At 32.9% G+C, this 24,357-nt stretch overlaps 4 protein-coding genes across 4 annotated transcripts; 2 read left to right on the plus strand and 2 right to left on the minus strand.

Annotated features, from left to right (window-relative positions):
- The first annotated feature begins 327 nt into the window (after positions 1-327).
- Positions 328-4,337, plus strand: LOC110633760 (TPR repeat-containing thioredoxin TTL1). The gene is made up of 7 exons (XM_021782500.2): positions 328-1,642; positions 1,739-1,934; positions 2,024-2,196; positions 2,539-2,872; positions 2,956-3,160; positions 3,277-3,377; positions 3,792-4,337. Exons 1-7 carry the CDS (start codon positions 654-656, stop codon positions 3,942-3,944), a joined length of 2,151 nt encoding a protein of 716 aa, XP_021638192.2. The 5' UTR covers positions 328-653; the 3' UTR covers positions 3,945-4,337.
- Positions 4,338-6,400: 2,063 nt separating this feature from the next.
- On the minus strand, positions 6,401-8,160 carry LOC131171367 (uncharacterized). Its single transcript, XM_058131299.1, has one exon. The coding sequence runs from the start codon at positions 7,771-7,773 to the stop codon at positions 6,721-6,723; it is 1,053 nt and encodes a 350-aa protein (XP_057987282.1). The 5' UTR covers positions 7,774-8,160; the 3' UTR covers positions 6,401-6,720.
- Positions 8,161-11,409: 3,249 nt separating this feature from the next.
- On the plus strand, positions 11,410-12,439 carry LOC110633789 (NDR1/HIN1-like protein 13). Its single transcript, XM_021782551.2, has one exon. It carries the CDS (start codon positions 11,426-11,428, stop codon positions 12,170-12,172), a length of 747 nt encoding a protein of 248 aa, XP_021638243.2. The 5' UTR covers positions 11,410-11,425; the 3' UTR covers positions 12,173-12,439.
- A 9,029-nt stretch (positions 12,440-21,468) lies between these two features.
- On the minus strand, positions 21,469-24,087 carry LOC110633757 (probable trehalose-phosphate phosphatase C). The gene is made up of 12 exons (XM_058131300.1): positions 23,935-24,087; positions 23,503-23,825; positions 23,261-23,401; positions 23,099-23,170; positions 22,903-22,995; positions 22,757-22,813; positions 22,561-22,662; positions 22,395-22,472; positions 22,181-22,250; positions 21,992-22,062; positions 21,805-21,897; positions 21,469-21,686 (listed from the first exon to the last, which is right to left on the minus strand). The coding sequence occupies exons 2-12, from the start codon at positions 23,782-23,784 to the stop codon at positions 21,618-21,620; spliced, it is 1,128 nt and encodes a 375-aa protein (XP_057987283.1). The 5' UTR covers positions 23,785-23,825; positions 23,935-24,087; the 3' UTR covers positions 21,469-21,617.
- Between the last annotated feature and the right edge of the window lie 270 nt (positions 24,088-24,357).

Consider the following 24,357-nt stretch of genomic DNA (forward strand, 5'->3'; position numbering starts at 1 on the left):
AGGCTGTTGCATGATCAAATGAAGTGCTCCTTTTTGTATGTTTTAGGCTTGTGGCATATGGCTTTTTTTTTTTTTTAATTAGTTTCAATTAAAGCTCGAGAACTCACAATTTTAGAGACAATCAAGGTTTCGTTAATGGCATAAAGCCATTTTTAACAATAAAGAAACTGTACATTTTTTTTTAGAACAGTACATGCGTATTTTTATAAACAGAATGTTCCCTTTTTTAGACGCAAAATTTTCTCTTTTTTTAAGTCCAGCCACCCAGACTCTATCGCAATGCTCAAAAAGAGACAAACTCAGTTTCTTGGAAGCCACTCTAGGAGTTTGTGACTTTATATATACAATACACCTTCTGTAAGGTTGCCCTATGGCAATGAATCCTTCATGTTCAAGCCATTGATCATTAATTCTTTCTCTCTCTTTCTCTCTTACAATTTCCTTTCACATTCCTTCTATTGTTTGTGTTAGCAAATTTTTAATCCTTTTTTTTCACTGAATTCTGGTTTTTCTACTTGTACTTGCATCATGCTTACACTAATAGTATTCTTTCTTTAAAATTTTCTTTTTGGGGTTCGGATCAAATAATTCATTGCTCTGTTTTATAAAGCTCCATCTCAATAGGCAATAGAGACTTGGAGTGGAAAAAAAACATGGCAGAAATGGTTAATTATCCCATGGAGCACCAACTGGGTTGTGGCCTAATGGGAGGGATTTTTCCTCGCCGGAGCTGGCAAAGGAAAACATGTGCATATTCACTGCCTGCAGAGAGCAGCAACAATGTATTGAAGGAAAAGCATCCTCCTGTCCATATTTCCAAGAGGCAGAGAAGCAAATCTGAAGCTGCCATTCTTGACACCTCCAATCCGGCTAAACCATTGCCAGAAGTAGGCCAAAAACTTGCCAGAAGGCATAGTTTGGTTGCTCCAACAGCTTCAACTTCTCATCAGAAGAATGAGGGTAGAAAATCCTCCGATGCTGCAAGAATCTCAACATCATCTTCGAGTTCGAGCCAAATGAAATTGTCACAGACCAATGGGGTAAAGCTAAGGAAGGACGCCGAAAGTGACTCCAAAGAGCTTAGTATGAGCATCACAACTAATCATCAACAGTCCAGAGATAGCAAAACCCTGGTTAGAGCTACTTCGAGCAATGTGATGCCATTAGGCGACTTGGGCAACTTGAGGCAGCTGGGAAATGGGAATATTACGGGTAATAACAGTCCTAATAAAACAATAAAGACTGCGGATTCCCTTCATAGGAATATTCAAGAAGCAAACTCCACACCCAGAACTAGAAATAGCTATAGCAAACTGGGTGGTAATGGTGTTATGGGCAACATTATGAGGCAGTCCAGCGGCGAGTTTCGACAATGTCAAAGCCTAACAAGTAGAATGGATCCTGAAGTTCTGAAGAATATGGGAAATGAGAAGTACAAACAGGGAAGATTTGAAGAGGCCTTGGCTTTTTATGATCGAGCAGTTGCTCTTGATTCAAATAAAGCAACATATCGGAGCAATAGAAGTGCTGCTTTGATAGGATTAGGCCGTCTTACAGATGCTGTCGCCGAGTGCAAAGAAGCTATTAGGCTTGATCCTTCTTATCAAAGAGCACATCACCGGTTGGCGACACTATATTTCAGGTACTTTATTCACTAGAAGAGAAGTATAAATGCTATTGAAAATAAATGATCAATTTTGGAGTTAACTCGGTGTTTTTTAAATTTTTTATAATGCAGATTAGGAGAAGCGGAGAAAGCATTATATCACTACGAACGATCAGGCTCCTGCGCTGACCCTGAAGACATTGCTCAAGTTCAGGCCTTGCAAAAGCACCTGAACAGGGGCATTCAAGCTCGAAAATTAAAAGAATGGAATACTTTGGTAAAGGAAACCGATTGTGCAATTTCCTCTGGTGCTGATTCATCTCCACAGGTTAGCTATTTTATAAATATTTATGCCTATGCTTCTTATAATTACTTAAATTTTTATGCTTAATCAGGCTGCTTTTTATTCACTGTAAGATATATGCAACACAAGCTGAGGCCCTGTTGAGACTGCACAGACATGAGGAAGCCTACAGAGCCTACAGGAGGGCACCGAATTTTAGCGTTGACTCTTGCACTAAGTGCGTTGGCTTGCCTAGCACCTCTTATCTCTTAATAATTGGGGCACAGGTTTATATGGCTGCAGGCAGGTTGGTGAAAACAATTTTGTTATCTATGGTAAATATGCATTGATATTTTTAGATGTGGAATTCTATCCCTTGAGTAATCATTAGAAAGCTTTAATTCTTGAATTTTCCATGTACACGTTGACAAAGAATAATGTTCACCTTTTTATCTTTTTCTTTACTAGATGCCCTTGTGGAAATGCAGATTGATACAATCTAGAACCTTATGAGATTAAAAAACAGACAAAAGAAAAAGAAAACCCAATTGAAATTTTCATGATATTATTTTGTTGTTCATAAATTCTTTGTTGCTTAGTTACAATCATCACAGGCTTACGATAAAAATCATCATTTTTTGGTTGATAGGTTTGAAGACGCTACAGCAGCAGCTCAGCTAGCTGCTCAACTTGATCCAAGCAACAGGGAGGTCAGTACAGTAGTAAAAACTGCTAGAGCCGTAGCGTCTGCAAGATTGAGTGGGAACCTGCTATACAAGGCATCCAAATTCTCAGAGGCCTGCGTCGCATATAGTGAAGGACTAGAACATGACCCTAATAACTCAATTTTACTATGCAACCGAGCAGCTTGTCGATCCAAGCTTGACCAATTTGAAAAAGCTGTGGAAGACTGCACCGCAGCTCTTAGGTTGCAGCCTAACTATAGCAAGGCCAGGCTAAGAAGGGCTTATTGCAATGCCAAGGTAAATTTTGACTGTCTTAATTAAGGTGTTTTTTTTTTCCACAATTTGTTGATTTGGGTTCATTCTTGTATTTTGTGTGGTAGCTTGAAAGATGGGAAGCTTCAATTCAAGATTATGAGATGTTGATAAGAGGAAGTCCAGCGGATGAGGAGGTGGGCAGGGCCTTGTTTGAGGCCAGGATTCAGCTGAAGAAGCAACGCGGTGAAGACACCAAGGACCTGAAATTTGGTTCTAATTTGGTGTTCATTTCCAGCAATGAACGTTTTAGATACTTTGTAACTTCGCCTGGTAAGTCTATCAATTTATGCATTTGCTACTGTGTTTTGGATTTAGAGAGCTTTTTACTTTTTAATTTGAAGAGGAAAATCAACCCTTATGTTCAACGTGTAATTGACATTTTACAGGAATGTCAGTGGTGCTCTTTTGTAACAAAGATAATCATAGGCAAGTGTTGCAGCTGATGGAGCAAGTCTGCAAGCGTTACCCATCTGTCAACTTTCTAAAGGTTTGTTTGCCAGCACCTGTACCCATGCAATTGCATAAATTACAAAGATTAAAATATCTGCTATTAATGACGCATGTTAGAGACTAATAACATTACCATATAATAATTATGGGGAGTCCAATCACAACAGCCAAATGCACTACTTTCAAACTGTTTTAAACCATTCTGAAACTTTTTTACCTGTAGGTAATAATGCAAAGGTTTATAATATCATAATTAACCACAATCAAAGGGATAGACTGTTGTAAAGAATATGCCAATTAACCGCTAATTATGGCCTTTTTATCTTCCCTAAGTTTTCCAAGAACTGTTGCTGCATTGACATTTGGGGAAATTCTCGACCTACTAAGTTAAAAAGCGAAATATCGAAGTATAACGTTATTCTATTTGTTAACAATTGTGTGATGATTTCAGGTGGAGGTGGAGGATCACCCTTACATAGCAAAGTCAGAGAGTGTAACATATCTTCCATCCTTCAAGATATACAAGAATGGATCCAGGGTGAAAGAAATTCCAGGCAACAACCGCGAATTACTCGAAAAATCAGTTAAATTGTACAGCAGTTGAATAAGATAATTAACCAAAACTGTAAACATGATAAAATTAGTATGGGAACGAAAAGAAAGCAGCATCACATATAAAAGCAGAAAAAAGAATAAAGAAGGAATCATACTGGCTGCGCCATGGATTAAACAAATTGGAGAGTTCTTTTTTTCTTGATGATAAGTCATTTTTTTTTTATTTTAATTTTTTGTTACTTTGAATAGGATGCTTAATGACTGTTTTATTCAGTTCTCTACCCTACCCAAATATCTTTAGCGCCGGCTTTGGCAAATAATCAGTTTGCTAATTATGTAGTGTGGAGTGGAAAGCAAAAATTAAACAGTAAGAATTTGCTTTTGTGTGGAAAGACTTAGATTAGTGTTGATCTATGGAAGTATCATTTTATATATATGTATATATATTAACCTCTTGCGTTGGGGATTTTTTTTTAATTGACGTGCATGTCAAAGTTTAAGTTGGGCCAAAGGGTTGAAATCCAAGACAGATGGCTTACCATATGTCTTTAAGCTGGAACCGGCTAGCGTGAATTCCCAATCCAATGAAGAAACAAAGCCTTTTGAACCGACAAAGCCCATTACGTTCTCTACTCTCTAGTTTGTCTCGATTCCGATACAATTGATCATCAGACCGGACAAGCCTGATAAACTGTCCAAATTCGGTCTGATTAATATTAATAAAAAAATATTTTTAATAAAAATTTACTATTTAATCCCTAAATTTTAAAACAATTAACTAATTTTTTTTATAATTTTAAAATAAAATTACTTAATTTTTATATTTTAAAAAATACATTATTTAGCTGTCTATTTTTAGTTCATTAAATTGATAATCACTCCATTAATAGATTTTCAATTAAAATACTATTTAGTATCTTTATTTTAATAAAATTAATTAATTAGTTAGTATATTTTAAAAAATATATTAGTTAGTCCTCATAATTTGATTCTATTAATTTTTTAATCTCTTTAATTACTTTTTTATACTTAAATTGTTATAATTCTCTCTATGTGTCTAGTTCTTTGCATTCACATTCGTCTCTCCTTTATTTTTGATATATTTTTATTTTTTGATTAAAAAATAATACGAGCTATATGCTAAAAAAATTACTCAATTCTCTTAGACCTCTAAATAATAAAAGTGATAATCTAATAAATTTATTTTATAATAGAAAAAACAAAAAAAAAATGATACTTAGGAAAGTGAATGAAAACACTTTTACAATTAAAAAATATATATAGTAAAATTTTTATTTTCATCTAAAAATATATTTTTTAAAAAATATTATATTTTTCAAAATATAAAAAATTAACTATTTAATTTTAATAAAATATTAAAATTAAATAATAATTTGATTGATATTAAAATCTAACGAGAGACTAAAAAATTTAATGAAAGTAAAATATAAAAATTAAATAGTAATTTTCTCAACTATTAAATTTAAATTTGGACCCAAGCCCAATAAATATTTCGTCCATAATATATAAAATTTGATATATCTCTTTGAACAGGTCACGAGACATAAATTTGCCATCAATCCCTCTTAATAATAGTATTCATCCATTAAAATTTAATTATTTGTGTATTGGAGTGGTTTTAAAAGCTGTGAAATCTAAGTTTAAGTTACCGCCTATACTAAAAAATTTAATTAGTTATACATTCAGATTTAGTCAATTAAACTCAATTTAAGCATCTCAATTCTCGTATTAAAATTAAATCTAATAAAGTGGAAACAAAGCATGAATTAGGCCACTGTACTGAAGGTAACAGGAGCATTAGTCAGTTTGTTAATGGCAGGAGACATAATTATGTATCATACATTCTCCCCAGTGTTCTTTTATTTTTTTGCCCCCTTCCATGGGAAGCATAAACGGTGAAATACAGTTCATTGCATTAATAATTGCAACCATGTGAGTTACACTACCCGGATTTTTGAGTTGATGGCCATCTTTTGCAGGGTAGATGATAAGCATAATTGTTAACTCACAATCTGATCAATTAATATTGTTTCACCACCATCTCCTCTCCTGGGCTATGGCGGGCCAGGCTGAAACAAAATTGCTGAAACTCAAAAGCTTGTTTATGCTTTACTTTAGTGAATACAACAATTGGCGACACAAATATCCTTGTATCCTTCAGCTTCTGCAGGTTGCAGGCTAATTCTTGGACCTTGATGGAACTTTAAAGATTTTAATTCTCTGCCAAGGAACCAAATGGAGGGCAGAGTGGGAACGAAACATTTGCTTAAGCTCACTTTTTGATACACATGAATCAACATTTTAACAATTTAACATATGTAGCACTAGCAGATGTCAGGGAATCAGGATCAAATTGCATGTGAGGTTTCAATTGTCTCTACATGCACACACGTGCAAGCACAATTGGATAACCCCAGAATCATGATATTAGAAAATTCAAGACACAAGTGGATTATAGACAATACAAGCTTCATAAAGATCAGATTAGATTCTGAATTGAGTAATGTAATTAGGCAAGAAAATACAACACAGGATATACATGGCAGCAAAATCCTTTCCAGGGAAAAAGGAAAGCAGAGCTATACAAAAATTACAACTGCAATTCAACTTCAAATTTTATCAAGAATAAAACAACAAAAGTAAGCTGTAAATCCTGATTAGGATTGGATTTCCCAATTCCCACACAAGAACCCAGGAAGAAAATTTCTTGAAAGAAGTGCACAAAAAATTATTGAACAGAGAAAGTTGAAAATTACTTCAATTATCCATTGTGACATGGAAAAGGCTGTTTCGTACGAGGCTCATCATCTCTTCCAGCTTCGACTTCTTGATAATGGATCTCTCATTCCACCAACAACCCATGTTTCTTTTGCTATATCAGATGAAATTTTGTAGAAATCGGTGTCATATCTCATCACCACCAAGCTCTCTTTCTTGGTATTTCTTTTTTCTTCTTCCATTAAGGCCTCTAAACTCTTTCCTTTCTTATCTTCTGTTTTCCTATTCTCTTCTTGTTCTTCTGCTTCTTCTTGATCGTGGTCTTCTTCTTCTTCTTCTTCTTCTTGTCGTTTTTCTACCTTCTCTTCTAGCCAGCTCTTTGCAGGAGCAGACCGGCACCGCATAAGCAACAGAGCATTGGTAGGAGGAACCGAAGGTGTAGCAATAGACTCATTACTACAGGACTTCTCTTCCTCTTTGTCTTTTCTCTTTTCTTTGCAAAACTCGTTTTGATTCTCTTGTAACACCATGAACCATTTAGAAAATATGGTTCTTGAAGCTTCGTTGCCATCACTTGCCCCAGCTCCACCGTGATTTTCTCGATATTCTTCATCTTCTTCATCCTCTTCATCATCATCGGTGGTGATGTCTGACTGAGGAATGGACCCGAAGCATCGAAAATCGAATCTTATGTTTCTTAAACATGTCAAGAATTGCATTATATCTTTCTTGAATCCAAGAGAATCCATCCAAGAGGATCTTTTCTTGTGTTTCCTGTTGTTGTGAATTCTTTCAATCTCTTCCATGACTGATTGCCAGCTCTTGCATGCAACGGATTTGTGCCTGACTTTGATCTGCCCAGCACAGGTGACCTTCGGTGAAGTTGGTTCTGCGATCTCCAAGCCCATTTGCTTGTTTTTGGCCCATAATAGAGGACTAGATTGGCCACCACCACCTCTTGTGCTAGATTTCTTTAGGCGGTGGTGGTGGTGACGGTGGTTCTGATGACGCTTGCTGGGCTCTACTGGTCTTGCAGGACTGCAAATGGGCTTGGGCAGTAAGGTTAGATGGGCTCTAGAAGGAAAACATACTAACAGATCTGCTGATGGAGCTCCCCTGTTGGCTTCCCTTGCTTTCATGTTGATTTCTTTCTATTGTGTGAACCCACTGGATTATCACTTTCTTCTTGTTGCCGGTTCTTTCTTTTAGATCTTGAGGTTGATGAAGCGTATGGTTTATGAGTTTAGAGAGAGAGGGATGGTTTTAAAATAAAGGAGGCAAGAGATTTAAAGCTTTCATTTGCTTTTTTCATCCTTTTTAATTGGCATACTCTCTTTACCATCTGTTTCTAACACTCCTTTTTGCTACCCTTTGAAATGGGGTCACAAGCGAGCTTCTCCCATGGCCTTTGCTTTTCTAATGCTCGCCAAAATAAAATAAAAATAAAATGAATATAAATAAAAGCAAAGTTGATTAGGAAAAGTTGAAAACCACGAGCCTTGTTTCATGATTCAATCATACCCTCAACTTGTGATACTATGTGACTTGTGAGTCCTTGCCTGTTATATTACTCATTGCCACTATAGCTATAGTACCTTCGCACACATATCAACAACTAGCTAGCTTTGTTCTTATTTAGTCATTTAATTTTATGATAATTAACCTCTAATCTCATGTTGTACGAAACAAATAAAGTAAAAAAGTAGGAGACTGATCACTGTTAAATTAGAGGCTAAGAATGTTAGGACAAGAATATAAAAAGGAACACCGAAAGTTTCAACTGAGTGAAAAAATGGATTATGTAAAGTGAGTAATTGCCATAATGAAGAAGGTAATGCACTTGAGAACGTGAATGGTCCCCTTCAAAGTCCAACTTTGCTTTTGCTTAATTGGGACCTTCCACGAAGGAGCAGCTCCTTAAGTCTACTATATAAATCTTCCTCTTGATGATTAATTTGCAGTTATCATTATCATGATATAGAAAGATGTGGTTTGTGGGGACTGTAAGGTGCTTCTCAACTATGGTCTTTTTTTTTTTTTTTTTTTTGATGCTGTGTTATATACATGTACCCAAATTGGAATTCTTGGAAAACACTATTATTCATTTGTTCTTTAAAGAAAACTCCAAAAATGATCATATGAAATAAGGCAATTGAGATTTGATGGGAAATGATGTATTTATGCAAATTTGCTTTCTTCAAGTCATTCAAGAATCTTGTGTTCTGATTAATAACTCAAACTGATCAAAACCAGTTTTGTTTATAAAAAGAACATATCATTCTTATAAACTCACTCGTCTTCGAAACTGTGATCTTGAGTCACTAATAGTATAACATTTTAACAAAGCTTCTAATATACGTGCAATAAGGTTTTTAAAGCACCCACACAAGAATTATTTAAATGAATTAATTAACACATACATAAAAAGGCCATGCTTAGTTTATTAATAATATAATTAGCTTTTACTTTTCTTTAAAAAGGATCAAAAAGCATGCGGGGTCAAGCAAGCTAAGCCTAATATTTGTTGAGCAAAAACATTATAATAAAAAATGAAGTGTCATGATGTTGGATGTCCTATTATTGAACCTCTTCATCATTTGAGACATGGTAGGGTTTAGAGCAGATGGTAGGGGGTGGAGAAGCTGAGATTTAAATTTAAAAAAAAAAAAAATAGGGTTCCTAGCTAAATATCATTGCTACGACCATACATGAACCGCAGCATCTCTCCATCTTCTTTATATTAATTAGCTTGTTGTGTGATCAAAATTCTTCAGATTGATTAATTTCATAGGACCAGTTTGTCAAAGGGGATTGTGGTTTAGGTACTCAATTAGTGGTCGGAATATTATGGCCTAATTAAGTTGAATTTCTTCCAATCACTTTTTGGAGGCGATCGACAAGAAGAATGATTCCTTTGAAACTTTGAGATCAAATGTATGCTTTGTCCATGTCATTGTATATATTTTCAAAATTACTCGACTGCTTTGGACTCTTTTTGAGCAGCTCATGCAATCATATGGCTTTAATTTGCGATTTGAAATTGCAGAATCTTACCCTAACACATGTGAAAAATACTCATCAGAAATATGTTTATTGTTTCTATTAACTTTAGTATGAATAATCTAAATTAAAAAAAAAAAAAAACTTTGATTTCCTAATTAACGTGAAGAATATTTATTTTGTTTAAAATTATATGGATTAATTAGATTAGGAATCTCAAATGCCAAATTAAAAAAAAATCTATTAAATTTAATTCCACCAATTGCCATAATAGCACCAAAATATTATTTTGGAAGTCTAATAATTGTTATTGAAAATTAATTTAATATTAATCATATAAAAATGAAATTAAAATAAGTATATAAAGAACAATATATTAATTTGGTATACATATAAGAGTTTATAATTTTTTTCATGGATTTTGATCGTCTCTCTTTCTATAGCACTATATATAATTTAATACATACTTCTATGAAATTGGTAAAAAAAAAAAAATACTTTAATGAAATATTTAATGTCTTAGAATTAATATATTATAAAAGTAAACAATAATTTTTTTTTTAAATGACGTGAACGTAAAATTCTATATATATTTCGATTTTTTTTTTAGAATTCTTTTTTAATGTTAAAGTTGGAATTTAACTAAATTAATGATTAATTAGTAAACTTCAAAATCTTGAAAAAGTTTCAATTACTTTATAAAATTTTCACATATATACTGAAGCAATAGAGGGTTCCATGAAAGAAGATGCGTGAGATAATCCCCTTCACAATGCAACCCATTGCTAAAGCATCATTAAGAAGATTCAGGAGAAACTATACCTCATCAATCAATTTTCCCTCTTTTTATTATTTTAATCTTCAAAAAATTTTAAAAAAATTATATTTTTTAAGATGACGATCTTGATGTGATTTATATTTTATGAACATGTTGAGAATTTGAAAATGATGATTGATGATGAATTGGATCTGACTTTAGACTACAAACGGTTTAATTTGACAGTAAACAGGTGATCATGATTGCAGATCGGAGGGTTGATTAATATTGAATTTGACAGTAAACACTTGATTGTGAAAATTTTCTGATTAGATTGGGCCTTGCCCATATTTGAATCCATTATCCTTTTTTTTTTTTTCCCTTAAAAAAGATTGGGTTTAAGTCTTAGGCCCAATCCATCTTTCAGGACTTGGGTTTTAATTCCATTGATGTTGGTGTCTGCTGATCTTGGAATTTGAATACAACTATTGGGAAATGAAGCTGATGTTTCTGCATTGTTAGAGATTTCTGGCATAATGTTGCTAACATAGATTGCTAAATCTTTCATTTTTATTAAAAAAAAAGTTTAATGGCATTCTCAATTTTAAAAATTCTCATTTTATTCTTAAATTTTCATAATTTAACAGATTTAAAAATGCCATATAAATAAATTAATATTTAATATTTACTAAAAGAGTTTAGTGGCAATTTTAATTATTTTAATTTCTCTTTTAATTTTAATGCAAAAAGAGCTAGCTTTGATAATTTTAACTAGACCTTAATTAATTTTGGTGGGCAGTGGTGAATAATTGGAATGTTAAATTGACCCAGTAAACAATCTCTAATAATAGTGAAGTCTTGTAAAATCAAATCAAAATTGACCAATCAAACTTCAACTTACCCTCCATGTTCGGGAGCTTTTCCCAGGTTATGACACATGCCATTTGCAGTCTTTCCCATGCAAGATAACCTTCTCAGTATTCACCCATTGCTCATACACCACCCACCCCCTCCTTACCGCTCCCCATTTTTCCATGGCGGAGCGGCTTTCACCCCTTCCTTCTTCTAATGTCCATATTCACGACCCCGTCACAGCTCAATCGCGACCCGCTTTTCAGTCCGGCACCTACGTTGTCCAGGTCCCTAAGGACCAAATTTATCGCGTTCCGCCACCAGAGAATGCTCTAATTGTTGAACGCCGTCGAAATCCTGAATCAAAGAAGCTAGGGCATCGCTGTTCCGCCCAATTGTTTTGTTTTATTCTCATTGCTTTCGTTGTTATTGCCACAACCCTTGCTATAGGATTTTCTTTTTCTCTCCTTAAAGCTAAGAATCCTGAGTTTCAAGTCCAACGTCTTGTCGTCAGTAGCTCATCTCATAGCAACCCTGATTATAACGTTATGTTAAAGGTGCATAATCCAAATGGGAAATCAGGCATTTTATACGTGCAAGGCGGAGTTGCTTCCCTCTTCTTTGAAGAGCAAATAATGGCGGCCGGAAAGTTTCCAATTTTCAATCAAGATGAAAATAATTCAACAGAAATTGGAATAGCCCTCAAGGGCTCAAAGATCATGTTGCCCAACAATATCAAGAAGAGCATGAAAAGTACAAAACCAAAAGTGAATTTGTCATTTTCCCTAAAGATGAACGTCCCGGCGAGAATGAAAACTAATAGCTTCAAAATTGGGGATACCAAACTCGTCATTATATGCGAATTCAAGGTAGACACATTGGCAAAAGGAACGCAAATACTTTCTCAGCAATGTGAAACCATTCGCTAGTATTTGTTTTGCAATTACATTTGGCTGCGATAGATCTTTAGTTTTTCTATGTTTTAGATTCTAGTGATGTGAGGAAACCATTGGTGATTGAATGGTGTTGGAAGTTAGTGTCAGAATTTAGATTTGTATCCTGGGTTAGTAACCCTGACATGGAGAGACATTTCTTTTGACTTGTCTTGCTCGCCCTGATTTTGTCATCAAGGCATTGTAGGATTTTCCCCCCTTTTCTTGTATCTACCAGTTAATTAGTGTTTAAAAAAAAAAATTAGCCAACATGTGGTGTTCATGATAGGTTTTCCTGCTGGCTGGAACTTCCCTGATGATATGAATATCATATCTATGATGCATCGATTTATTGCCTGAATCCTGCACATGTTTCTATTGATTTTGACGATTCCTATATACATTGATTTTATTCGAAAGGCATGAATTTAATTTTTTTTTTCATAAGCATAAGGATTTTATTAGATAAATTAAATTGTAATCAGGAAAAGCTTAGCAACATGAAATTTAATCGTTGTCCTAATTTTGTGGTGAATGGAAGAGTACTTGTAGGGGTGAGATTATGGAGATTGGAATCTCTTTAATAGTGACAAGTTTACTTACATGAAACAAGTAATTAAAAATGTAAAACATGAGCGTACGTAGCCTAATCAATGTTTTACTAGGAGAAGAAAATCTAATTTGTTTCAAGGCTTTGTTTAGGACTCGACCAAAAGCATATGCTTTCGGAAGAACATCACCTTAAAAGTGCTCCATAAACCTTTAACTAGAGGAGGATTAGAGGGTGATGTATAAATTTTCCTATAATTTTTTAATAACATTGATAATATATTCTGGTCCTAAATTGGAGAACATTTCCTTACCTAAACTTTTTAACTATCATATTACCCTACACAATAAAAAAGATAATAAATTCTTGCTTAATTAAAAAAATGCATATAAAATATGTTGCACTGCACTAGCAATTCAGCCTATGGAACGTGTTTCTTTCACTAACCCCATACGAGGAGAAATTTTAGAGTATTAGTGTAATTTTATATCATGATTTGATATGAAATGGCAAATAAATAGTAGTTATATATATATATATATATATATATATATATATATATATATATATATATATATATAAATATATGGTTATTTTATTTAAAGAAAAAAAGAATTACAAGATAGTTATAAATTTTTGAGATCCACTTATATTTACATGTTTATTTATCAAGATCCACACATTTATATGTATTCACCCGCTGTTAGGTTATTATTTTATATAAAATATCCTATTTAGAATGATTATTTTATCACGTAACTAGGTGATTAGTCGTGCTTTTGCACATGACTAAAAATGATTTTAATTTATATATTTAATTTAATATATAAATGTAATAATGTTTAAAATTTATTATTAATTCCTTTATATTTTATTTTTATTATTTTTTAAAATAATTTTTTATCTTTTAAATTTTTTAATGAAAAATTCATAATAAAAATATAACAATGTAATAAAAATATTGATTGAAGATATGAAATAGTTTTAGGTTGATTAAATTATATGATTATTTTTATCACTTTTAAATATCAAATTTTTTTGTATCCTTTAAATATATTAAAGAAACATAATATGCTCAAATATTATGTCACAACCCAACCTATGGGTTAGACCGGCACTAGGACCTGGGCCAACCTAAAGCCCCCGAGGCCCGTAGTAAGCCTAACTATTCCTTAACTCAACTCTAAGGCCCATTTGGGCCCAATTTCAAGAAATCAACCAGACAGAGTCCGGCCATAAAATGGACCTTTCAACGGGGGGTTTTTGACTCACCCGACCTGTAAACACAATAAATAATCAATTGGGGAGCTTAGCTCACCCTCTACATACTCATATCAACATAAAAATAAATGGGAGCTCAGCTCCCTCATTCAGTCCATCAAACATGCATGTGATAATAATTTTACATGTCCAAAATAATAATTTATATTACAGACCCAAATCAATTAAATATTTCTAACACATGCAGAAATTCTAGAAGTTTATAGAATTACACAAACATAAATAGACGACCTGCGAGGGAGAAAAGCAAGTTAACCTCAAAAATATCCTTCTGTAGCCTGCAAAAATATTGAACAGGAGTGAGCGTTCGACTCAGAGAGTAAAATATCAATTTTAATCGTAATCCCTATAACTATCTAAAGCTAATGCACCCTGTAGAGTGAAATGCAACATCAGTAATATTTTTCACATCATAACAGTAAAAAGGTAATTTGGAGCACTCACACACCCAGTAATATCAATCATAATATATGGGAGCTGATCTCCTATACAGCTCTCTTAAATCCAACCTGTGCCAGCGAAGAACTCAACTCAGACTTCCACTTAATAACCAAATCGGGGTCCCAGCGAAGAACTCAAGCCGTGTCTACCCCGAAGGACCGGGTCCCAGCGAAGATCTCAAGCCGTGTCTACCCGTCCTATCCATAGTCCACACTACATCACACGCACGCCAACGCACGCACACTGCTCCAAATTACCACAACAACATCCATGACACTTTAACAGTTGTGAATGCAACATAAAACGTGCCTAGAGTTTAACTACATAGATATATACATATAAGTGATGCATGAGCATACTTGAACATATAATAATATCGAAATTACAATTAAAATTAATATTTTACTCATAGACTTGACAGCGGTCACTGTGGCGGCTGGACGGAGGAAGAAGGCTGTCTCGGCTCACCTGACAATTTTATTACAATCATTTAATAAATTTGACTCAATACAAACTTTAAAAAAAAAAATCAAATACGTCCTAAGTCATGCCGAAAATCCGGCAGAATCTCCCCTATACCTAGGACCTGCCCAACCTGCAAAAGGACTCAAAACGCACTTCTATATTCACAATCCATATATCCACAACTCAATCACATCACACAGCCCCTCCTGGGCCCATCCAAACAGTCATCAATCACAATATGTAAATTTACAGTTTAGTCCTTATAATTGATCATTTTTGCAAAAACTGCCCAAATAAGCTCTAAAAATTCTAAAACTATGCCCCGCGGTCCTTAGCAATATTACTAGGCTATTGCAAAAAGAATCATAATTTTCTGAGCTACCACAAATATTTTACGGATTTTTAATCTCATTTAAGCACTAGAAAATTACGAAAAAGTAAGGTTCGGGTTTACCTATGCTGATTCAGACTTCGGGGACGCGCTCGAGACATCTGACAATGATAGGGTAGCTAAAACCTCGATCCAATTTGGAGACTTTTCTGGTAATCGATCTGTTTGGCCGGAAATTCACAGACCCGGATAACTGTCGAATTTCCGCGAATTGAAGATACATACACAAAGCCCACAATACGGGGGTTAGTACATAAATTTTACGAAATTTTCTAAGCTCATTTAATATTTGGAAAAACACTACGAAGTTCTATGGGACCCATCGAAAAACGGTGTCGGAAAAATTTGAAATTTATATCTCCGCGAAGCTCTCGACGAGTGGAGCGCTCTGCTACTCTCGGTTTTTTCGCGGGGTTCACGGTTTGCGAGAAATCTAGCCCAAAAGTCAAAATTGTCTAAAACTTCCCGGGCAAAAATTGAACAAACCGCTCGATGGATTTCAGTGTTCTTGGTGTCTATGGAAAGCTCTCGATGAGTAGATGGATTTAGACACAAGACCCGATCCGATTGGTAGCCGGATCGACCGGATTTTGATCAGGAAGATGAAGCGGAGCGCTTACGTGTCGCGTCGCTTCGTGCTCCTTTTGCTGACGTTTCAGGCAACGCCCGGCGAGGGGAGGTGGCTGGGGAGGCAAGCCGGCGGGCTGGGGTGGCTGGGGAGGCGGCGGCGCGGTAAGGGGAGGAGGGAGGAGAGAGAAAACGGGAGAGAAAGAGAGAGGGGTCGGGACGCGCGTGGGGAGGAAGAAAAAGGAAGAAGTCGGTCCGATTCATCCGGTCCGGTTTGATTCGGCCGTTCGATTCAGAATACAAAATTTTAAATTTTTATTCTGTCTTGGGACCGAAAACAAAGTCCAAAAATTCCGAAAAAATTCTAGAAAACTCAGAAAAATGCGTAGACTCCAAATATATTTTTAATTTTGCCACGTGGTCTTTAAATTAATTTTTTTAAAATCATCAAAAGTTTATATTTTTGGAAAATCGAACCCGATTTCTAAAATCCAAAAAATTTCAAATAATTTCCTAAAATTCAAATAAAATAAAATATTAATATTTACCCAAAAATAATAAATTAAAACATTAGGGGTGTTACATATTATCTCTATTTACTAATTCTAATAATATTTTAAAAATAATATTAATAATCCGAAAAGTATAATAGTAGTAAAAAATTTTATATATATAACATATAATATAAAATTATAGGTATATAAAATAAATATATATTGATATATTATAACTTATTAATAATAATGACCACTTATTATAAAATTAAAAATAATTATTAAATACTCCTATATTACAATCTACTTACAATAAAAAAGAACACTACGCACTTGTATGTGTGTGTGTATATATATATATATATATATATATATGCAAGAATTAATTATTAAGTGTTAGGATTTAATAACCCCACAAGAATCATGACCTGACTCTATTAAACTAAACTAAAACATAGAAAGCTGATGATTATGATCATTAACCCCATTACCATCCCCCCACCAAAAAAAAAAAAAAAACAAGAACACTTAAATCTGCATCATGGCTAAAGGTGACCAATATGTATAAATTATTTTGAATATGTATAATTTTATTTTTTTTTTCCCTTAATTAGGTTTATGGTGGGTCATTTTAAGTTATGCGTTGAGTGGCTATAAAATAAAATTAAAAAAAATAAAATTAAAAAAAAAATTGTATCAATTTACTTGTGAGTTTTGGATTAAAGTAGAAATGGCAACAAGGCCAGATATGGACGTGTAATTTCATTTTAATTTATTTTAATTTTATAATAATTTAAAAATATATTTTTATATGATCATCGTAAAATAATATGCATTTATATTAAAAATTTAAATATTATTAAGTTATATTATTACATAAAAAATATTATTTTACTTTAAAAATAATATTTACTTTCATGATTTTTCTTAACAACTTAGAATTATAATATCAAAGTACATTTTTATATTAAATTGAGAGTTCGAGGCTTAGTCTCATCATCCTTGTATCCATCGGGCCAGATCAGGATTACCATTTTTAATTAAGCACCATTTTTGTGGAAAATATTTCTTTAAAAAATTATTTATTTACATTTTTTATCATTTATAGCATTTTAAAAATAGGTCAATAGAAAATATTTTGTAACAAAAAAATTAAATCGTTTTCAAGAAAATTAACTTTTTTTTTAGAATAAGTCATTTTCTGAATTTTAATAATTCTATTAAAATATAAAAATACTTTTATATATATATATGACATAAACACACACTATTAATTTAAAATTATAACTAAATAATAGAAAATTTTTTTGTAAAATTTTTTTTTTAAAAAATAATTTTTATGTCAAATATTTTTCATATATAAATTATTTTTTACTAAATAAATGGAGTATAAAATTAATATTAAATTTTTTTAAAGAAAAATAAATTTATTTATTTAATTTTTTAATTAAATTTTAATCCAAAATCAGAATTGTCAACTTAATTTAAATTAATCATACGGATATAATTATTGAATTGAACTTTAATTTGAGGGTCCATTTAAAATTAAATAATGTCAAAATTAATTATGAGTTTAAGTAGATTATATCTCTCGATTAGTTAATATATTTTTTTTTTTCATAAGCAGATTTTTTATTAATAAAAAAAAAAAAAAAAAAAAAAGCCTGTATCATCCAACTAGTGCAGTCATTAAACTTTCTGATACACCCAAGTTAGAATGATATATATACGAAGCGAAAAAAATTCAAAGTTAGTAAACCTAACTGTCAAATCACACAATTTTTCTATAAAATTAATTAGAAAACCACATCTACAATAATTGATCACGAATTTTTTGAGAAAATGTTGACTAATTTATAGTGAGCAAAGCAATAATTAATGGCGTGTAATCAAACTAAATCCTAAACTGCTGAAACAAATGCTTCCATTGATGTGGTTGTCATGTTCAAAAATAGTTGGCTTTTATGTAAAAAGAAGGATCTTTTGCGCCAATAATGAAGACTGCGAATCAAGAAGCAAACCCTATTGCATAAACACATTATTCATTTGCTCCCTTTTTCAAGGTCACTTCGGAAATGAATAATAATTTTCCAACGTTAAAAACACACTATACCAAAGACTAATTACCGTACAGAGTTTCCATTATTCTTGAGCAGAAAAAGAAAAGGAAGAACACATATACCTGTGACTGTGCTCGACCCTCTAAGCGGGGACCAATTGTCCAATAATGACACTTCTATTATGTATTTAGTATATCCATGGAGAAATGTATAATAGGACCATCAAAGAAAAGCAAATACTTGGTACAATTTTATAATTTAATAATTAATGGGTTATGCGTCTTGATTCTTGAATTAATTAGGCTGTACATGCATGATGGGTTTAGGCTAGCTAGCTGTAACTTGCGGAATGTGAATGTAAAGGTTTTAAAATGCTAAATATGAATATTATATATATTATTCTTCGGTCACTGGAATTGAAAAAATCTATTTTTAAAAAATTTTTTTTATAGGATATGATCTAATTGATTTATAGGTTTATCTTTTTTGAGACCCATATTTCATGAATGATCTGAGTGAAATTTTGTTAAATGCAAGTGAGGGAGGTTTGTTGGTTGGGTGAGTTCAGGTAAGTGGTCTTCTCCAGCAATAATTGGAGCTTCTAGTAACATAGTTTATTTTAGTTTAAGACACCAATGATGGGTTGGATCTAGTGGGAACCTTTTCTTTTCACGTTTGATAGAGCTAGCTAGCAAGAGTGGTTTTTTTTTTTTCGGAAGCATGTTGTGTGTCCCCATATAAAATTTATGTCCTCTTCAAATCAAGCACTTTAAGTGGATTCCAACTCCTCTGCAACCATGTATTCACTTCACCCATTAGTGGGTTTCCCTTTCACCACCTAATCCTTGAAAATAACTATTAAACTATAAATTCGATCCATTAAAAAACCACATTGAGATTCCCTTGATCTACTAAGGTGGGATCTCTCAAATCCAAGTGCCCAATGGCTTTGGTCTTCATTTTCATTCGTGATCAATAGTCTTATTTCCACTCATTCACATCTAATACCTTAAACCTGCACTGTTTCTTGTCTTCCTTTTTCATTTAAATTTATTTAAAGGGTTGCCAAGATCACACACACACACGCATCACCCATTCAGCATGGCAGAAAAGAAGTCTCTTTGCTTTTGGCTATCCTAATAAAGATCTACTCAAGGTATAAGATATATATGTTTTATATTATATGTTCCTCTTGTGCCCTGTGTGGATACAAAGTTGCTGCCATCTCTTCATTTTTCTCTTTCAAACTTTTAATTATTATTATTGTTTTGATCAGCCAAGATTTTATCAAGCTTTTTAATTAAGTACAGTTTTGTCTTTTACTAATAGTTCAATTGTTTAAGGATGGAGTTTTGGAGATATTATAATAATTAGAGGATAGGATTAGCAGCTACGACTTCAGAATGATACTAGTTCTGTTGAAAAATATCAAACACTAGCAATGGATAAGATCTTACTATCAAATCTGTCTATGCTGCTTCACTTCCTGATCTTAAGTTAACTTGAAGATGATGATAATCTTTATATTTATATATTTTTTTAGAACTCAATAAATTTTACCTTTAAATTATTTCTTCTTTTTTTTTTATAAGCATTATATTATTTCTTCTTAATAATGGGAAAATGATGAGGATGACCTTTTGTTTTAGTTGGATGTCAAACTCCAAGTTCAACAATGGAGTGATGAATCAAACCCAACAGTTAATCGAAGTGAAAAACTCAAGCAAATTATAGCATGCAATGCAATCAAATTAAATTAGTAAAACAAGCTCACGATTTTCTTTGAGCTCCAATAAGTCACATCAAAATTTGGCCTCGAGCATGTATAATTGGCATGCACCTTTAACATGCGAAATAACGAATATGTGTGGTTGATTAATTATCTATTCATTGCAAGATTGTAAAATTTGCCTTCAATTGCGATTGATGTGCTTGGTATTGGACTGATGATAGCTAGGCTTATATGCCAATGCAAGCATGCTAAAAGTGATAAAGACTTGAGATATTTTTCACTTATAAATGGGCAAAATACACTATATATGATAAAAGGTATCCACTTAGAGCAAATGATTCAGTACCGAGTGTGGAAATTAAAGTTGCAAGACAGTAGTATAATCATCAACTTGCATATTATATGCATAAAAGGGTAGTTGTTATGGGTCTCAATTCTTAGGGTTCCTTTCCTTTTTTTCTATACTCAATAATAAAGCCAAGTCCCCAGACACATCAACCATAATTAATTTCAAGAAAATAACACATCTCATATATTAATGTCCAATGAAAGGCTTAGTTCTGACTCACTTGGTATCTTTCCAACTGTTGCACGATGCTCTGCATTATTGGAATTTTTAATGCAGAGTGTGATATAAATATATATAGTACTGCATGCACCATAATTTCAAGAATTTCACATTTGCATTTCTTGGAGTATATGTTTTGATAGTAATTTGTCTCGAACTTTGCGTTATTAGTTAATGTTAATCACCTAAGTTCTCGACCTATGAGTTTGAGTTCTTCGATGATGAGAAGCTTCTCCGATAATACGTTTAGCTAACATGTTGACATTCCTCCTCCTCTTTCTTCTTTTTTTTTTATATATATATATAATGAAAAAAAAATTGTTAAGAAGCTATAATAATAATAATAATAATAATAATAATAATAATAATAACTTAAAATTAATAAAAAAAAATCATATTAATTAACAAGAGAATTCAATGATTAAATTTTAATTTTCAATTTAGATTATTTCATTCCAATCATTAAAATGGGATTCTTTATATGTATAGCAATAATCATATGTCTCGAAATTCATTTTAGTGAAAAAGAAAAAGAAATTTGTACTTACGTGCGACACAAACACCAGAAACTCTTACTTTTAGCATAACTTAATTATAAAGTCATTTTTTCTCAATTCCCAAAAATAAAAAAGAAAAGCTTTCTGCCACTTTAAATTTTGTAAATATTATTGTAGCGTCATAATTAAACGTCTCACACAAATGAACAATATATGGGAAAGAAAAAAAGGGCCTTGAAGAAAGTGATTCCTTGCAAAATTATGGAATTCTTTGTATTCCATATATCTTTAAATTGCTCTTCATTTACAATGTTTAAAGAGAAAAATTACATATTTCAATTCCACCTTGGTCATTGACCAACTATTAAAGGGTGGAAGTCAATTTCTACTTTACTTTTACACCCTACATGCTCCTCCAGGAGAGAATCGTTTCCAGTCTACCAAACGCCGCAAGAAATCCTTAACCTGCAAAGACAGTATACGCATACGACTTCATTACCCCAACATGCAAAAATATAGAATTAATAAAACCAAAATAATAATAATAAGCAGCCTTTTTATTATATATGAGTTAAAAACTTGCCTCAGCTGGCTCTTGTAAAGAATAAGAGGCATTCGTTTCTTTTGGAACTTTAGAAACAAGAATCCCAAGCCCTTGTCCCCGGTTTCGTAAAACCTGTTTGGTAGGCATAAAAATTTATTTGCTTGATTAGTAAAAAAAATATATAATAATAACAACAACGCTGACAATAATAATAATAATAATATACTTTGAATGCGTCCTCATCAGTCCGATCATCACCGATATAGACGGGTAGAACATTGTTAGAATTAGCATATCCTGAAAGAAACAAACAGTTAACAAATATCATTATTACATTGTTAGTGACTAGTCAAGGGGATCAATCATTATAATACATGCAGAAAATGAGGAGATGCATATGGAGGAAGTTAATTACCTAGCGATTCTAATAAGAATTCCAGAGCTTTGCCCTTATCCCATTTAATGATTGGTCGGATTTCTAAAACCTGTTTTGAAAAAAAAGAAGATTAATTTAATTAGGCACATTTACGCAGTATATAATTATATACATAATAATAATTTTTTTATATATTATTTTTCCTTTTTAGCTGAATGTGATGGAGAAAAACTTATGTAGGAGTTTAATTTACCTTCCTCCCTTGAGTTAGTCTAAGCTTGGGATAATCATTAAGTGCTGATCCAACCTGTTCAGCTAATGCAGCCCACATCTGCCAAAGAAAATAATCCTTTCCATTAGCTGGGGAAGCAGACAATGGAAGGCCAAAAACCGAAGGAAAAAGAGTTCTAATTTTGTACCTTTTCATCAACACATCTGAAGTGTACGGATATGCAAAATTTGTTATTTTCCACTTTAGCACCAGGGATGGATTTTGTTTTCTCTATCAGAACTTTGTACACCTAAAAATGAAAAAACAACGCAAATATTTTTTATATAATTCTTTTTTAACTTCTTCCAGTTTACAATAGGTGGAATATATACAAGGAAACGAACCTCATCAATCATGGGCAAGAATTTACTGGCAGGTTGAAACAGTAGAGCTTGATGATCCTGGAAAATCCCATATTTTAATATTAAAACAGTGATTAAAATGGGGGGAAAAGATGTCAAGAAAGCTGAGGAGAAGAACTGATGCTAACTTTTTTGTATTTGCGAGTTTTGGATGGTCCCTTTATGTCCATGCCATGGCTACCTGCATAGTAAAGCCCCGCCAATTTTACAAAGCTGTAGACCTGCAAGATTTCCATAACAAAAAAAGAAAACATTGTTAACCAAATATGTTAAAATACCACCATGCGATTTTCTTTCAAGAAGAAAGAATTAATATGGGGTTACCTTGTCTCTGCACCTTCCAGTGACTATAGCTGTAGGAAAATATCTTGCAACATCCCTAACAGCCTCTCTCATCTAATTATATAGGCAAAAGAAGAGTGTTAATGACACAAAATTAAACCAAATCAAAACAAGTATAAGCAACAAAGAAGAGTAGAATCTAACTTCATTAGTCATGAATGCTCGATCAGGATCTTCAACAATGGGTGAGAGTGTACCATCATAATCAAGAAACATCACAATCTGCTTTCCCTTAGAAGCATTCACTATTTGGTGGAACATGCTTAAAGCCGAAGGATGTTTGAGCTGCTTCCCATTAAAATTCACAAAGAAATAACAACCAATGCATCAGACTATCAGTATTCATGTCTGTTAAAGATAAAACCAATACGAGTAATACCACTTACAATCCAGGAATTTTTTTCCTCGGTTTCAGATAAAGAAGAGGTGGATTTGACACGGGTAGGGGAAGAATCTCTCATTGAATTAACCCAAACATTAGTTTTGGCTACTTCTGCAGCAGCTGCTGCTGCTGCTGCTCCACCTGTTTCAATCATCTTTGCAAGTCTAGGAGCAGGTAATGGCTTTGGCATAGCCGGTGAAAATAAAGATTTGTGCAAGAGAATACAGCTGATCCTGATATTTTTACCCGATTTCGCATCGGATGATATCACATTCTGGTTCGTCATTCCCTCTTTGAAAAGGCAGCAGAGAGAACTCAACACACACTCTGCAATAACATTAGCATAAAACAAAGAACCAAGACTCATGAGAATTTAGAACTAAACATGTGGTGGAAAACCCTCAAAAAGAAGACACTGAAAGAATGTTTAAAATACCTGAAGATTTGAGAAGATTGTGGAAAAGGAGAGAGAGGAAAGAAAACAGAGGAGAAAACAGAGAGGAGGAGAGCAGTAGTGGTGGTTTGGCGTTAGGATGCAACAGAGACGAGGTTAATAAAGACTCAAAAAGGTGAAAACACGCGCAATAGACACGAAGGAGGGGGAAATTTCTTGGATATTATTAAATACACCCGATGTATAATCAACATTTCTTAGAACTCACTTGTTTAGTATGAGAAAGATCTATTTTTTTACAAGAGACATAGAATTATATTTATATATATCAAGAGTATTTTATAATATTTTATACCCAAATGTATGGAATCTATCATAAAAAAATCATATATTTTTAAGTAGACTCTATCTTAATTTTGATAAAAATGATAATTATTGATTAATTAAATATATACACTTAATTGT

The sequence above is a fragment of the Hevea brasiliensis genome, chromosome 12 (genome assembly GCF_030052815.1).
Source record: "Hevea brasiliensis isolate MT/VB/25A 57/8 chromosome 12, ASM3005281v1, whole genome shotgun sequence".
In the NCBI taxonomy this organism is placed as follows: domain Eukaryota; kingdom Viridiplantae; phylum Streptophyta; class Magnoliopsida; order Malpighiales; family Euphorbiaceae; genus Hevea; species Hevea brasiliensis.

What these genes read in the sequence shown, in the direction of transcription:
- LOC110633789 (XM_021782551.2), top strand. Translation starts at nt 11,426, where the DNA reads ATGGCGGAGCGGCTTTCACCCCTTCCTTCTTCTAATGTCCATATTCAC.
- LOC110633757 (XM_058131300.1), bottom strand. Translation starts at nt 23,784, where the DNA reads ATGACGAACCAGAATGTGATATCATCCGATGCGAAATCGGGTAAAAAT. An exon ending in CTGGAAGGTGCAGAGACAAG is followed by an intron (nt 22,996 to 23,098) that starts GTAACCCCATAT and finishes GAAATCTTGCAG; the next exon opens with GTCTACAGCTTTGTAAAATT. An exon ending in TCTTGCCCATGATTGATGAG is followed by an intron (nt 22,663 to 22,756) that starts GTTCGTTTCCTT and finishes TTTCATTTTTAG; the next exon opens with GTGTACAAAGTTCTGATAGA.
- LOC110633760 (XM_021782500.2), top strand. Translation starts at nt 654, where the DNA reads ATGGCAGAAATGGTTAATTATCCCATGGAGCACCAACTGGGTTGTGGC. An exon ending in GGGCTTATTGCAATGCCAAG is followed by an intron (nt 2,873 to 2,955) that starts GTAAATTTTGAC and finishes TTTGTGTGGTAG; the next exon opens with CTTGAAAGATGGGAAGCTTC. An exon ending in CATCTGTCAACTTTCTAAAG is followed by an intron (nt 3,378 to 3,791) that starts GTTTGTTTGCCA and finishes TGATGATTTCAG; the next exon opens with GTGGAGGTGGAGGATCACCC.
- LOC131171367 (XM_058131299.1), bottom strand. Translation starts at nt 7,773, where the DNA reads ATGAAAGCAAGGGAAGCCAACAGGGGAGCTCCATCAGCAGATCTGTTA.